At 41.5% G+C, this 15,961-nt stretch overlaps 1 protein-coding gene across 1 annotated transcript in view; it reads left to right on the top strand.

Moving 5' to 3' along the window:
- LOC125464190 (thrombospondin type-1 domain-containing protein 7A-like) overlaps positions 1 to 15,961 on the top strand; it is a 561,444-nt gene that overhangs the window by 382,589 nt on the left and 162,894 nt on the right. The window contains exon 7 of the mRNA XM_059654908.1: positions 5,848 to 6,096. Within this exon, the coding sequence (XP_059510891.1) occupies positions 5,848 to 6,096 (249 nt within the window). The remainder of the gene's footprint in view (positions 1 to 5,847; positions 6,097 to 15,961) is intronic.

Genomic DNA, 15,961 nt, shown 5'->3' on the forward strand with positions numbered 1-15,961 from the left:
GTTTAGTACATCCTCATCAATGGAGTGACCCTTTGATCTTTTACTTATAAATTCTGTGTCTGATATTACCTCACTCACTAACACCTGAAGAAAGAGTAAGACTCTGAAAGCTCGTGTTTTCAAATAAATCTGATGGACTGTAACCTGGTATTGTGATTTCTGACCTTGAGACAAAGTGTGACAAAGCTGTGGGTTAGCTTCAGTAGCATCTATATTATTAATCCAGTGATGGAAAGAAGGTTCTAGGCCCGAAACATTAGCTTTCCTGCTCCTCTGCTGCAGCTTGGCCTGCTGTGTTCATCCAGCTCTACACCTTGTTATCTCTTATGGTTTTACTTCAGCTGTATTGTGTCTTTGAGTTCAACTCTCTCACATTATCAAGTTCCAGCTGCTCTGAAGCAATCCTGAAATGATTTTTACTTTAGTTACAGAAACAAGTTCCACACTAATGCCACGTAACAACATAAATGCTTGTCAGTCACAGTGGGAGACTAACTATAGAGCTTTAATATGAATTCTTTCTCTGCAGACAGCACATGCATCCAAAATAAAATTGCAAGCTGTATGTGGGCAGGCAGCTCTGATCATCCACATTTGAAAGATGTATTTGCCATCAACAAAGTACTAAAAATATAGTGCGTTCTATAATTTGTTGTTTTCTCTATATAACCCTTCTTAAATAGTATGCTTATATAAGTTATCCTCCAAACCGTAGGAATTTTTCCAGATTCTATAGAATTTCAGAAGATGACCACTAGTACATCAGCTGTTTCGAGAGCCACTTCCTTAAATTCTCTGATGTGAAGGCTACCAGGGCCTGGGGATTTATCTGTCTTTAATCCTGTCTGTTCTCACAAAATTATTTCCCTAATGACATTAATTTCTTTCATTCCCTCCTTCCAATTAGATCCTGTATTTTGGAATGTTATTGATATTTTCCTTTGTGAAGACAGAACTGAAGTGCATATTTAATTGGGCTTCCATTTCTTTGTTCCCCATTATACATTCCCATTTCTGATTGTGGGGGACCCATATTTGCCATTACTCATCTTTTTCTCCTCACATACCTATAGAAACTTGTGCAATTGTTTTTCACGTCTGTACATTACTCTCATACTGTATTTTCCTCCCTTAATCGGATAGACAATTGGCTAGCTGACAGGAAGCTGTGAGTAAGAATAAATGGGTCATTTTTTTTCAGGCTGACAAGCTGTCATGGGTTCTGTGCCACAGAAGTCAGTGCTGAAGCCTCAACGGTTTATGCTGTATATGATTGTTTTGAATGAAGGAACCGCAGGTATGGTTGCAAAATTTGCTGATAACACAAAGATTGGTCAGAAAATGAGTTGTGAGGAGGACATAAGGTGCTTATGAATGGATGTGAATATTAAGTAAGTTGACAAAGATTTGGAAAATCAAACATAATGTGAGAAAGTGTGAAATTGTCCATTTTGGCAGGAAGAATAGATATGAGCAGATTATCCAAATTACGAGAGATGGTAGAGCTCCAAGCTGCAGGGTGATCTGGATGCCCTATTACATGAATCACAAAAGATGAATGTCCAAATAATTGGGAAAGAGAATGGAATGTCATCATCTCTTATCAGGGGAATAGAATACAAAAGCAGGCAGATTATGCTTCAGTTATACAGAGCATTGTTGAGACCGTATCTGGAGTACTATGCACAGTAGTGGTCACCTTTTTAAAGGAAGGATGTTAATACATTAGAAGCAGTTCAGAGAATACCTGGAATTAGCGGATTGTCTGACGAGGAAAGATTGGACAGGGACTAGGCCTGTATTTGTTTGAGTTTAGAAGAGCTGACTTCATTGGAAGTTGGAAGATCCTGAGGGGTCCTGCAACGTAGATATGAAGTTAGTTCCTCTTATGGGAGAATCTCTAACTTAAGTCACTGTAAGGCTACAGTGCTAACCACTGAGCCACCCATTTAGGACCATTCAGCTCCAGACCTCATCATATCCTTGTTCCAAACATGATTAAAAGATCTGAATTTCAGATGTGAGGTGAGAGGGCTATCCTTGAAACTAAGACTGCATTCAGCTAAACGTGGCATTAAGATTTGCAGCCAGGTGTTGAATAGAGTAACATATGTACTGTTGCCAAGTTTGTAGAAGATACAAAAATATGTAAAAAAGCAAGAAATGAAGATGACACAGGTCTGTAGAGAGTATATACTGGTTAAATGAATGGGCAAAAACATGATTGATGGAATATAATGTGAGTTTACTCAAGTTGCCAAGAAGAATGGAAGAGCTGAATATTATTGAAGTGGAGAAAGACTGCAGAAAGCTGCAATGTATTGGGATTTGGGATTTCTAGTGTAGGACTCATAAAAAGCTAGTGGAATTTATTTTGAAAATCCAAGTATATTACGTCTACTCATTCTTCTTTATCTATCTTGTTTGCTATCTCCTCAGAGAACTGTAGTGAATTTGTCAGTCATGATTTCCCCTTTATGAAAACATCCTGGCCCAGCTTAACTATATTATCTATTTCTAAATGCTCAGCTATTGAATCCCTTATAACAGAGTTTAACATTTTGTGATAAACAGATTTCTAATCAGTAAGGTTATGGAGCTAAGATAGCAAAGTGCAGTTGAAGGTTATCAGATCAGTTGCAATCTTATTGATGGGCCAAATGGCCTTATGGCCATTTCAATATGTCAAAATAGGAAGCTCCATTATTAACTATAGAGAAACATTTAACAGGATTTTTGTGACTTTCAAACAACAGCAACATGGTGTTCCTGGTGTTATACGGCTGTTGGCTTTAAAGAATGCCATTTTGTAAAATCTGAGTGGTAGCTGCATTTCTGACAGCAGCACAATCTTTCCTGCCCTTACTGCAGCAAAGGATGAGTTGGCCTTATCTGTGCAAACATTACCAGCTGCTTCTCTGCAGATCTTTCAATCTTTAGTACCGATGGCAAGTTTCTACACCAGTCCTTCAAGACAGGTATTGACCCAAACCAGTCCCTGGAAAATGATAAAATGTGAGGCTGGATGAACACAGCAGGCCAAGCAGCATCTCAGGAGCACAAAAGCTGACGTTTCGGGCCTAGACCCTTCATCAGAGAGGGGGATGGGGGGAGGGAACTGGAATAAATAGGGAGAGAGGGGGAGGCGGACCGAAGATGGAGAGTAAAGAAGATAGGTGGAGAAGGTGTGGGTGGGGAGGTAGGGAGGGGATAGGTCAGTCCAGGGAAGACGGACAGGTCAAGGAGGTGGGATGAGGTTAGTAGGTAGCTGGGGGTGCGGCTTGGGGTGGGAGGAAGGGATGGGTGAGAGGAAGAACCGGTTAGGGAGGCAGAGACAGGTTGGACTGGTTTTGGGATGCAGTGGGTGGGGGGGAAGAGCTGGGCTGGTTGTGTGGTGCAGTGGGGGGAGGGGATGAACTGGGCTGGTTTAGGGATGCAGTGGGGGAAGGGGAGATTTTGAAACTGGTGAAGTCCACATTGATGCAGTTCCCATTATCCCTGGAAAATGATATTGAAGTTATAGTGTCATCGCTTCCTCATTTGAAGGGTATTAGGTGTCAGCCATGGCTCATTTAATACTCATACCTCTACATCAAGAGATTCAAATCCAGGATTTGAGTATGAAAATCAAAGCCAGTACTCCAGTGCCAAGTTGAAGGTACATTACTCTGTTGGAAGTGCATCTTTCAAAGAGATTAAACTGAGACCCTGCCTTGTCTCAGCTGGAGATAAAAGGCCCAATTCTCCTCATTGTCTTGGCCAATATTTGTCCCTCATCAAGATCATTAAAATAGATTATCTGATCATTGACACATTGCTACTTGTGATAGCTTTCTGTGTGCAAATTGGCTGCTACCTTTCCTACGTTACAACAGAGAACTATACTTCAAAAGTAATTCATTGGCTGTAAAGTGTAATGGAGAGGCCCATTTATATTCTCGAAATTATCCTTTTCCTGTTTCAGTTAAGACCGTCCTTTGCAATGCAGTTTTCCATGAAATGCACATGAGAATTGATGCGCAAAAAGCCACAGAGCCCTTAATAGAAATCTCTAGTCCCATCTGCTCCTGCTTTACAACCAGGGAATTAATACACATCCAGTTCTAGGAGCTTGAAAACTAGCCTGAAGTTATTTCTTCTACAAGTGGAAGTGACAATGCAAATCAAAATAAAGAAGCAATCAACAGCTGTAAACCAAATTGGAAAATGTAGATGGCAGAGCCTGTGTCAGAGCCTCAAGCATGTTTGGTAAAGAGATGGAGCAGTGAGTCTAATAAAGAACTAAGATTCTGATGGATTATTTAACAGCAATTTTATCACACTTCACTAAATCGTATGTCAAGAGAAGTATGCTGCCAGCTGAACATGAATCAATGATGTCCAGTGTTCTTTCCACACATAAGGCTAGAAACTCAATTATATAGCACTGTTTTCAGCAAAATTACAGAGACTCCAATCACAGTTCACCAGGGAAGTGATACATGATAGGTGCATCCCATGCTTGCAGTGGTAGGTTTTGAGTTCGATCCTGATATCACACAACCAATCGGCTGAAATCTCTCTGGGATTCCAGATTTTTTTGACAGCCCTGTGCCCATATTCAGCTGTCACTTTTCAAATATTCAGTGTGAGGTTGCAATGTGGGACCTATTCTGCATCAAAGACCAGGCACCCAAACTGGGGAAAGGTAACATTTTCAGTGATTTCTATTGTAGCATATGTGAAGTAACCTGGAGTATTCCTGAGGGGTTTGTCTTGTGCTCTTGGATTTGCTGCAGGGTCTTGCAGTACTGCATCCTCTCAGGGAGGTGAGAAGAATAGACAACCTGTCTACACAAAGGGTTCACATAGCTAGGGGGCAGCAAATACGGACTCTCCGTGCCCACAGGATAATAGGGAAAGGGAGTAGAGCTGCAGTGACAACAAGCTTTATGTGATGCTGTCCATCAAGTTCTAATCTGACACACCATGTTGAAAGATGCTGTCCTGTCCCATCCAACTAAATACTCTTCCTGTTTCCAAGCATACCACAAGAGAAACAAACAAAAAAGCCACCTTACATTACTTAATCAGGTCATTTAGGAAGCAGCATTTGCACTAACTTCACCAAACCATCTCTATGTATCTTTATCTTTTTGAAATAATGAGATTGAAAATGTGAGTTATTGAGCATTTAACTGCTGATGACATGCTTCTTATGTATACTAATATACTAATATATATACTAATGCTGTGTCTGACTTGTCATATGCTCAAAGAGCCAATGTAATACAGCAGTGCCCTTCAATGCTAGCTGAGGGCAAGTAGACGTTTCAGGAAAATGTTTCTCATTAAATGTCCAATTTAACTTGTGTCATTTTTTTCAGCAGCTCTCCATTGAAATTCATCACCTGTTTGGGGTCAGTTGTATGACTCTTTGGTGGAGGTTTCTGAATGGCTATCCAACAGCTACAATGAAGGAAATTAATACAAGTTCCAAATCAAAAATATGAATTAAATTGCCCCATGCCTATATTTTGCAGTGTTGTAATATTTTCTAATTTAATTAATCCAATTATTCATATCTTTAAATTGCCAATAATAGTACATTCAGAGCTGTATAAGCTTGTTTGTTCAGCCTCATCATTTCACTTCTGCTTTAGAAGGGGATGAAAATTTCACGTGCAGAGCTGGAATGTGAATTTCTTAATTAATGTGGGTGTGTTCATAGTTCTGAAAGGTTCACTTTACTTTCCTTCTAAACATGTAGCTGAAGGTTGTTAAATGTAAAATTTCTTAGCCAAACAGATGTTAAAAATGTGCTGAAGTAAGTTTTAAACTGATATTTTGTTTTGTCCTTCTTGTCAGCTTTTGCACACAAGAGAAACTGCCAATCACCTTCCAGTCTTGTGTAGTCCCAAAAGATTGTCTAATCTCAGAGTGGTCCGAATGGAGCCCATGCTCAAAGACTTGTTACAGTGTGTCATCTACAAAAGGATTCCGTCTGAGAACTTCCAGTATTAAGCAATTTCCTGTCGGTGGTGGGAAAGAATGTCCATCTCTAGAAGAGAAAGAACCCTGTGCTCCTCAAGGAGAAGGTGTGCCACCTTGTGCTATGTAAGTCTGCTGTCCTTAAAACTTTAGTGCTCACATTACTTAGCTGAGAATTAATCAACTGATTACAAAACAGATATGAAGTGGAATGTCAATGAAAGCAGTATAGTACACACTTCAATTTTTGTGATATTTTATACCTATTAAGAAGAGAAAGGGTTAATAAATACAGCCATCCAGTGTTAGCATTGTGAAATTCTCAGTGAGCTATAACTGTAGCTGAAGTGTCAGACAATGACTAGTCCACTTCTGCAGCAATGTACCTTTATCCTATTCTCTGAAGTATCACTGTAATTTTTTTTGTGTCAGCCATTCCACTGGACTTTAAAATTGCCAAGTTAAGGGCAGGATTTATCTAAAAAAAGTTAGATTGAAATTATTCAAACAAATTTAATCTAGGACCTTCTACATCCAAAAAAAGGGAGGTTTTCATTCTGATCAGAGATAATGGGAACTGCAGATGCTAGAGAATCCAAGATAACAAAGCGTGAAGCTGGATGAACACAGCAGGCCAAGCAGCATCTCAGGAGCACAAAAGCTTCCTGAGATCCTGAGATGCTGTTTGGCCTGCTGTGTTCATCCAGCTTCACACTTTGTTATCGAGGTTTTCATTCTAATGGCTTAGCTTAATTCAAAACTGGGTGCAACGGCCATGTATTACTACCTTACAGGCCTGGAGTTTTGAAATAATAAGATTGAAAATGTGAGCTATTGAGCCTTTCAGGTCTAGATTGTTTATTTTTTCTTTATTTTGCTTTTTACACATTTTGTATATTCTAGTTTTCCTAGATGATACATTAATAGAGGACAAACTTGCTTCTGAACTTTTGTTAGTTTATTTACAAACGTAACCAATAGGAATTTGTCTGCAGATGACTTGGATTTCTCCTCCTCTTTGCCTATCGGGGAATACCAGATCACTCACCGAAGATTGTCTTACCGATATAGTTAAGACCAGATGCTTAAATGTCTGGGAGCTGTGATCATGAATCCACATCTGTTCTCATATGCATCAGTACAGAAAGCTGTATCCCTGATTGTTGCATTGTTTTTAATGCTATAGGCCTTATAATTTCCTTCTACATTAATTATAATTTGTTTAAACATGCCTGGCCCTGTAGTGCCAGGGCAAGATTTACATTGCACCAAGCCATACAGCTGAACATTATTCATCCAAAATCCATCAATGTATAGATTTAATTTTAAATTTCTATTTCCAAAATCCGAAACATTTCAGAAGATCCAGTTGCATTTCACTCTTTCCTTGGCATTGATTCGAATTGCTAATCTTCCATTTCTTTATTTGGACAGACAAATAACCACAACACTTTACTTGTGTTGTTTACTAAGCTTCCATTTAGTTCGATATTTTCATCTATTGATGCCATGTGCTATTTCTATACCATACTGGATCAATTCTGTCCATCATTGCAGAAGTGTGGAAACATTTAGTATCACAGAATAGTCTGAGCAGTTTCCCATTCCTTTATTCAGCTTTGTTCTGGATAACCTGTTATCCTTTCTTTCTCATAGCTCATGATGTTCCACATCTATTTCAAATTAATACACTTATAGCCACAGGGAGCCAAATGTGGCTTAATGATTCCCTCAAATTATACCCACAGGCTATTATTGTATCTTATAGGTGCATAAATAATAATCTACTGTTAGTTTTTATGAAAATGAAACGTTCAGTATTTAACAAACCATGTTGAATGTTTAAGTGAATATTTATTATTTTCAAGCCTGCTGTAAAAAATATGTTTTGCTTGATCTTAGTACTGCTCTTGCCTAGTTTTGTGTGGGCAGGATTCCCTCCACTCTTCACTTGTATTCTTGGCCTTGAGATAAGAAGGTGGAAATGCTGTTGTGTCTTATTGATAATGTATATAATAGGCAGAAACTTCTGAACCCATTTAGAGCTTTTAGGAGAGATGACAGAGAAACTTAATCAGATAGGAGGCAAAGATCCAGTTTCCAATGGCAGGTAATGGTTTTCCAGAACCGTTCAAGTGTGCCAGTTTTTTTAGCCTTCATGATGAGGAACATCTTTTGCATTCATTAGCATGCCATGAATTTTCATTCACACTCCAACCCACTGCAATTATGTTCACAATCGCAATCTTGTTAGGTATAAATGGGAAACATGAGTTTACAAACCTGACTATGTATATGCAGCGAGTACCTGATGGAGCAGATGGCAATCTCAAAGTTCTGCTCAGGATAAACTTCATCAGTAAATTGCTTCCCTCATAATCAAGCTATTTCTTTGTATGAGCACTTACAGTGCAAGTGGTAAAGCCTGGTGCGGGCAACTAAGTCAAGAGAAGTTGTGGCACGGCGGCTCAATGGTTAACACTGCTGCCTCACAGCACTGCAACCTGGGTTCAATATCAGACTCGGTCAACCATCTGTGTGGAGTTTGCACATTCTCCCTGTGTCTATGTAAGCTTCTGCCGGGTGCTGTAGTTTCCTCCCATAGTCCAGAGATGTACAGGTTAGGTGGACTGGCCACGCTATATTGCCCGTAGTTTTCAGGGATGTGTAGGCTAGGTGATTTAGCCGTGGTGTATGTGTGGTTACAGAGGTTGGATGGGATGCTCTTTGGAAAGTCAGTGCAGAATTGATGGGCCAAATGGTCTCTTTCCACAGTGCCTGGATTATATGATAGAAGTCTTCGTCATACATGGTCTTACTTGTTTTTCTTAAACACACACATAATGAACCCCGTCCGAACTTAAAGAATGTGGTAGTCGGACACTAGAAGGATCATGGGGAATGTAGGGAGGAAGGTACAAAGCAGAGGGGAGAATCACAGTGGTGGGGCAAGGGGGGAGCTGCATGTTTTGGGTGGAAACAAAATGGGGTAATTAGGTGCACTGGGGGGAGAGAAAGAACAGGTGAATTGAGTAAGAGAAGTCGAAGGTGAAGGCTGTGCATGGGGATCTGGAAGGGAATGGGATGAGGATAAAATGGCCAATATCACAAGGAGAGATTGAAGAAGGTTAGCAGAGATGCCACATGTAAGGAAAATGATTTCTACAGTGATGGGAGTGAAAATGTAGCAGAGAGGAGTAATGTTAAGGGGAATTAAATAATCAAATAAAACTATTTACAACCAATATTGAATAATGCAAAGGCTACGGGCCCCGACAACATTACGGCAATAGTACAGGAGACTTTTGTTCCTGAATTTGCTGCTCCCCTAGCCGAGCTGTTCCAGCACAGTTACAACACTGGCATCTACCCAGCCTTGTGGAAAATTGCCCAAGTATGTCTTGTACATGAAAAGTAGGACAAATCCAACCTGACCAGTTACCTCCCATTAGTCTACTCTTGATTATTAGTAAAGTGATGGAAGGGGTCATTCACATTACTATGAAGCACCAACTAGTCAGCAATAACCTGCTCAGTGATAACAAAGTGTGAAGCTGGATGAACACAGCAGGCCAAGCAGCATCTCAGGAGCACAAAAGCCGACGCCTCAGGCCCAGACCCCCCATCAGAGTGGCCCTGAGATGCTGCTTGGCCTGCTGTGTTCATCCAGCTTCACACTTTGTTATCTTGGATTCTCTAGCATCTGCAGTTCCCATTATCTCTTATACCTGCTCAGTGATGTTCAGTTTGGGTTCCGCAGGGGCCAGTCAGCTCCTAACCTAATCACAGCCTTGGTTCAAACATGGACAAAACAGCTGAATTCCAGAGGTGAGGTGAGAGAGACGGCCCTTTTCATCAAGGCTACATTCGGCCAAGTGTGGCATCAAGGAGCCCTAGCAAAACTGGAATCAATTGGTATCGGGGGCAAACTCTCTGATGGTTAGAGTCATACTTGACACATAGGAAAATGGTTGTGTTGTTGGGAAATCAGTGGTCACAGCTCCAAGATATCTCTGCTGGAGTTCCTCAGGATAGAATACTAGGCCCAACCATCTTCACCTGCTTCATTAATAACCTCCCCTTCATCATAAGGTTAGAAATAGGGAATGTTTGCTGATGATCGCACAATGTTTAGCACCATTTGTGACTCGTCAGACACTGAAGCAGTCCATGTCCAAATGAAACACGATTTGGACAATATCCAGGCTTACATTGACAAGTGGCAAAACAACATTCAAGCCACACAAATGCCAGGCTATGACCACCAATCTAACCACCATTCCTTGACGTTCAATAGTGTTATCGTCACTGAATCCCACACTATCAACGTCCTGGGGGTTATCAATGACCAGGAACTCACCTGGACTCGCCACATAAATAGTGGCTACAAGGGCAGGTCAGAAGTTAGCAATACTGTAGCAAGCAACACATCGCCTAACTTGCCAAAGCTGTCCACCGTCTACAAGGCACAAGTCAGGAGTGTGATGAAACACTCCCCACTCGCCTGGATGAGTGTAGCCCTAACAGCTCTCAAGAAACTTGACACCATCCAGGAGAAAGCAGCCAATTGATTGGAACTACATCCACAAACATCCACTCTCTCCACCACCGACACTCAGTAGTAGCAGTGTGTCCTGCCTTAAATGCAGTGCAGAATTTACCAAAGATCCTCAGACAGCACTTTTTGAACCCATGACCACTCCCATGTAGAAGGACAAGAGCAGCAGATTTATGGGAACATCACCACCTGCAACTTTCCCTCCAAGCCTTCAACTTTCCCTCCAAGCCACTCACCATCCTGACTTGGAAATATATTGCTGTTCCTTCACTGCCGCTGGGTCAAAATCCTGGAATTCCATTTCTAATGGCATTGTGGGCCAACCCATGGCAGGTAGACAGCAGCAGTTCAAGAAGGCAGCTCAACACCACCTTCTCAAGGGCACCTAGGGATGGGCAATAAAACTGCTGGCCAGCCTGTGACACTCACATCCCACAAATGAATAAATATATAAAAAATCCTTCTCCTAAATTGGCTTGTGAAAGAAGGCACTGCCACTAATTCACAAAACAATGGGGAGGCCCAAGTTCTGTTTGCATCAGTTTCAGCAGAGTTTAAACTCAACCAAACGAGGGGATTGAAACAGAAACTGTAAAGTATAATGGTGTAAACACTACGTTTAGCCTTAGTGCTGAAGAATGAAGCAAATGCAGAGAAAAATCGTGAAGAAGCTCGATTAGCTCTTAGCACCAAAACCCAAACCATGGCTTGAGATTCATTTGAGACTGAAAAGAAGGACACCTAAGACTCCGTAACTGGCAGGACCATTCATAGACACCCTGTTGATCTAAAAGATAAGGATATGGGAATCAAACTGTCAAGCAGGCTATAGATTCTAACGCTACAGGGCTATTTCACAGGGATAATGAAGGTCATGGAGAGTCAGATCGCACTATTTGACAAATACACAGAAAGCAATAATAGGCTCAAGGCTACAAAAATCTTGCATGTGACAGACTGAGGAAGATGAAAACCAATCAGGAGTTATTTGGATGCACATCACCAGATAGAGAGCTGTGAGAGGGTAGGCTTTCACCCAGGACATGAACAGACTGATAAGGTCCCAAAGGAGAAGAGTGATTATGTGATAGAGTCATAGAATTGCACAGCATGGAAACAGACTCTTCAGTCCAACTCATCCATGCTAACCAGACATCCTAAATGAATCTGGTCCCATTTGCCAACATTTGACCCATATCCCTCTAAATCGTTCCTATTCAGGATGCCTTTAAATATTGTAATTGTACCAGCCTCCACCACTTCCTTTGCCATCTCATTCCAGATAAGTACCACCCTTTGCATGCAGAAGTTGCTGCTTAGGTCCCTTTTACATCTTCCCCCACTACCTTAAACCTATGCCCTCTAGGACTCCCCCACCCCAGGGAAAAGACCTTGCCTATTAACCCTACAAGCCCCTCATGATATTATAAACCTCTATAAGGTCACCCCTCAGTCTCCAATGCTCCAGGGAAAACAGCCCCAGTCTATTCACCCTCTCCCACCAACCCTAGCAACATATTTGTAAATCTCTTTTGAGCCCTTTCAAGTTTTGCAACATCCTTCCTCAACCAGGGAGACTAGAATTACATGCAGTATTCCAAAATTGGCCTAACCAATATCCCGTACAGCCACAACATGACCTCCCAACTCCTATACTCAATGCACTGACCAATAAAGGCAAGCATATCAAAAGCCTTCTTCATTGCCCTATATATCTTCGACTCCACTTAAAATGAACTATGACCCTGCATTCCAAGGTCTCTATTCAGCAGTTCTCCTAAGGACCTTACCATTAAATGTATAAGTCCTATCCTGATTTGCCTTTCCAAACTGCATTTCCAAACCACATTTATCTAATTTAAACTCCATCTGTCACTTCTTGGCCCATTGGCCGATCTGTTCAAGAACCTGTTGTACTCTGAGGTAACCTTCTTTACCTTCCACTCCACCTCAAACTTTGGTGTCATCTGAAAACTTATTACCCATGCTTCCTATGTTCAAATCCAAATCATTTGTATAAAAGATGAAAAGCAGTGGACCCAGCACCAATCCTTGTGGCACACCGCTGGTCACAAGCCTCCAGTCTGAAAAGCAACTGTCCACCTCCACTCTGTCTTCCAGCTTTGAGCCTGTTCTGTATTCAAGTGGCTAGTTCTCCCTGTATTTCATGTGTTCTAGCTGATTAACAGTCTACCATGAGAAACCTTATCAAACACTTTACTGAACTCCATATAAATCTTGTCCACTGCCTTGATCTCAATAACCTTCTTCGTTACTTTCTCAATAATCTCAATCAAGTTAGTAAGACACAATTTCCCACTCAAAAAGCCATGTTGACTCTCCCTAATCAGTCCTTGCCTTTCCAAATACATGTAAATCCTATCCTTCAGGATTCTCTCTGACGACTAAGTGACCATTGATGTTAGGCTCACCAGCCTATAGTTCCCTAACTCTTCCTTACTGCCTTCCTTAAATAGTGGCACCACATTAGCCAATGTTTTGTCTTCCGGCACCTCACTTGTGGCTATCGATGATACAAGTATCTCTGTAAGGGAATCACTTTCCTAGCTTCCCACAGGGTTCCAGCGCAGACCTGATCATGTTCTGGGGATTTACCCACCTTCAGCACTTCTTCCTCTGTAATGTGGACATTTTCAAGATGTTGCTGTTTATTTCCTCATGTTCTTTATCTTCCAGATCCTTCTCCACAGTAACACTGATGCAAAATACTCGTTTTGTATCTCCCCCATCTCTTGCAGTTCCGCACATGTGCGGCCTTGCTGATCTTTAAGAGACCCTCTTCTCTCCCTAGTTACCCTTTTATCCTTAATATATTTATAGAATCCCTTTGGATTCTCCTTAGCCTTGTTTGCCAAAGCTATTTCATGTTCTCTTTTCGCCCTCCTGACTTCCCTCTTAAGTATACTCCTACTGCCTTTATACTCTTTGAGGGATTCACTTGATCTCTGCTATCTATACCTGAGATGTGCTTCCTTCTTATTCTTGATCAAAATATCAATTTCTGTAGTCACCCAGCATTCCCTGCACCTACCAGTCTTGCCCTTCGCCCAAACAGGAATATACTGTCTCTGGACTCTCGTTATCTCATTTTTGAAAGCTTCCCATTTTCCAGTCATCTCTTTACCAGCAAACATCCGCCCTCCAGTCAACTTTTAAAGTTCTTTCCTAATACTGTTAAAATTGGCCTTCTTCCAATTTAGAACAGTAACTTTAACTTGCATCATGTTTGTAAAACTAATAGAATGATGGGCATGATCTTGGACGAAAAGCAAAAATTCCATCTGTGCTATTTTACCAACCTAAACCAGCAGGTGTACTAGCATTGCTGACATTGTGGCTCAGTGATTAGCACTGCTACCTCTCAACACCGAGGACCTGACTTCGATTGCATCCTCAGGTGACTGTCTATGTGGAGTTTGCACATTCTCCCCGTATCTGCATGGGTTTCCTTCCACAGTCCTGATTTGTACACGTTCGCTGGATTGGCCAGGCTAAATTGCCCATCGTATCCAGGGATGTGCAGGTTAGTTGGATTAGCCATGGGAAATGCAGGGTTACAGGGTGGGGAGTGGGTCTGAGTGGAATGCTCTTTGGAGGGTCAGTGTGGACTTGTTGGGCCATGTGGCCTGCTTCCTCACTGCAGGGAACGTATGATTCGCATTAAGAAAAAAGAGGAGGAGGAGAAAACAAAGTGCCCAGTGCCAACAGATTCAGAGACATGAGAGATACTTGTGCTCCTAAGATGCTGCTTGGCCTGCTGTGTACATCCAGCTCTACACTTTATTATCTTAGATTCAGAGACACGATGCTTTGAGGGTTTGTATTATGTATGAACAAGCAGTGCCTGAAGAGGGGTACTAGGGTCTTCAGCACTGTTGAGCATTGGCGCACTCAGAGAGGGTATCCTGAATGTGTTGTAGTTACCTGCACACATGAGTGGAAGGCAGTGCCAGATGCATGACTAGGGAAGCTGGCACCAACATCTGCCACCTTCTGAAGGCAAACCTGCAGCTGTACAGCCTGGAATGCAATGATACGTAGTGTTGAACTCCTTTTTGTGGGATAGTATTCGATAACCAAGACCGATGAGTGGCAAAAATAGCCTCTTTATTGTGCAAATAAAAAGCAAAACGACTGCAGATGCTGTAAATCAGGAACAAAAACAAAGTTGCTGGAAAAACTCAGCACGTCCACCAGCACCTGTGAAGGAAAAAACAGAGTTCATGTTTCGGGTCACTGAAACTCTGTTTTTATCCTTCACAAATGCTGCCAGAACTGCTGAGCTGTTCCGCTTTATTGAGCAACCACAGTGGCAGAGTTTGAGGTGGCTGTGGAATCCAATGTTCAGTTTTACAGTAGCCGCTTTCATACACAGTTTTTACATACATTGAAATTTTAACACTATGTGTCACATAGTTATATCTATTGTACATAAGCTTGTGTGACATCTGTCCTGGGGAAGCAGGAGATCATTTAAGCACTTGCTAAATGCTGGCTGTTACTCCTGATGATATTAGAATATCTGTCTGGTCTAAGCTTACATAATTAAAAGGTGTTAGTCTTTTAGGCTTCAAAGTTCAGAATGTTAGTAAAAATACTAGACCTATATGATCTAAATAAGTGAGAAATTATACATGTACTAAATAAAAGTATCGAGGATATTAAACTTATCTCCCACAGCAGCTGGTCATGAGATTTTGTTTACTATTGCCAGTTTTGATAGTTCTTACACATTCATTCATGCAGTTTCATGGAAATGCTGTTTTGATAGTAGGTTTCTTAAGGTAGTGGCAGCCCTATTTAATTTGTATTTAAAAAGTACACTCTCGTGTAGGAAACTGTTTGATGTTCTGCAACCTATTCAGGTCCCAACGGTCAATGGCTGAGGACTAATTAATATCATAATCTTTCTGTAGTTTTGAGTGAATTATAGAATCACGATGGCAGGGATGGCATTGTTCTAAGTAGGTTATGGTATTAACACTTATTTGGGGTAGCCTTTGTTGCAAAAACAGGTCTAAACTCTGCTTGCAGCGTGGGGCAGATAAGAATTGAAAGGTGTATAGAAGCAGTAATGGGTTGGAAGGGATGTTTAATTTAGTTTAAGATAACAGATTGTGGAGCTGGATGAACACAGCAGGCCAAGCAGTGCTCCTGAGATGCTGTGATAACGGGAACTACAGATGCTGGAGAATCCAAGATAATAAAGTGTGGAGCTGGATGAACACAGCAGGCCAAGCAGCATCTCAGGAGCACAAAAGCTGACGTTTCGGGCCTAGACCCTTCATCAGAGAGGGGGATGGGGAGAGGGTTCTGGAATAAATAGGGAGAAAGGGGGAGGCGGACCAAAGATGGAGAGAAAAGAAGATAGGTGGAGAGGAGAGTATAGGTGGGGAGGTAGGGAGGGGATAG

This window comes from Stegostoma tigrinum, chromosome 2 (assembly GCF_030684315.1).
Source record: "Stegostoma tigrinum isolate sSteTig4 chromosome 2, sSteTig4.hap1, whole genome shotgun sequence".
In the NCBI taxonomy this organism is placed as follows: Eukaryota; Metazoa; Chordata; class Chondrichthyes; order Orectolobiformes; family Stegostomatidae; genus Stegostoma; species Stegostoma tigrinum.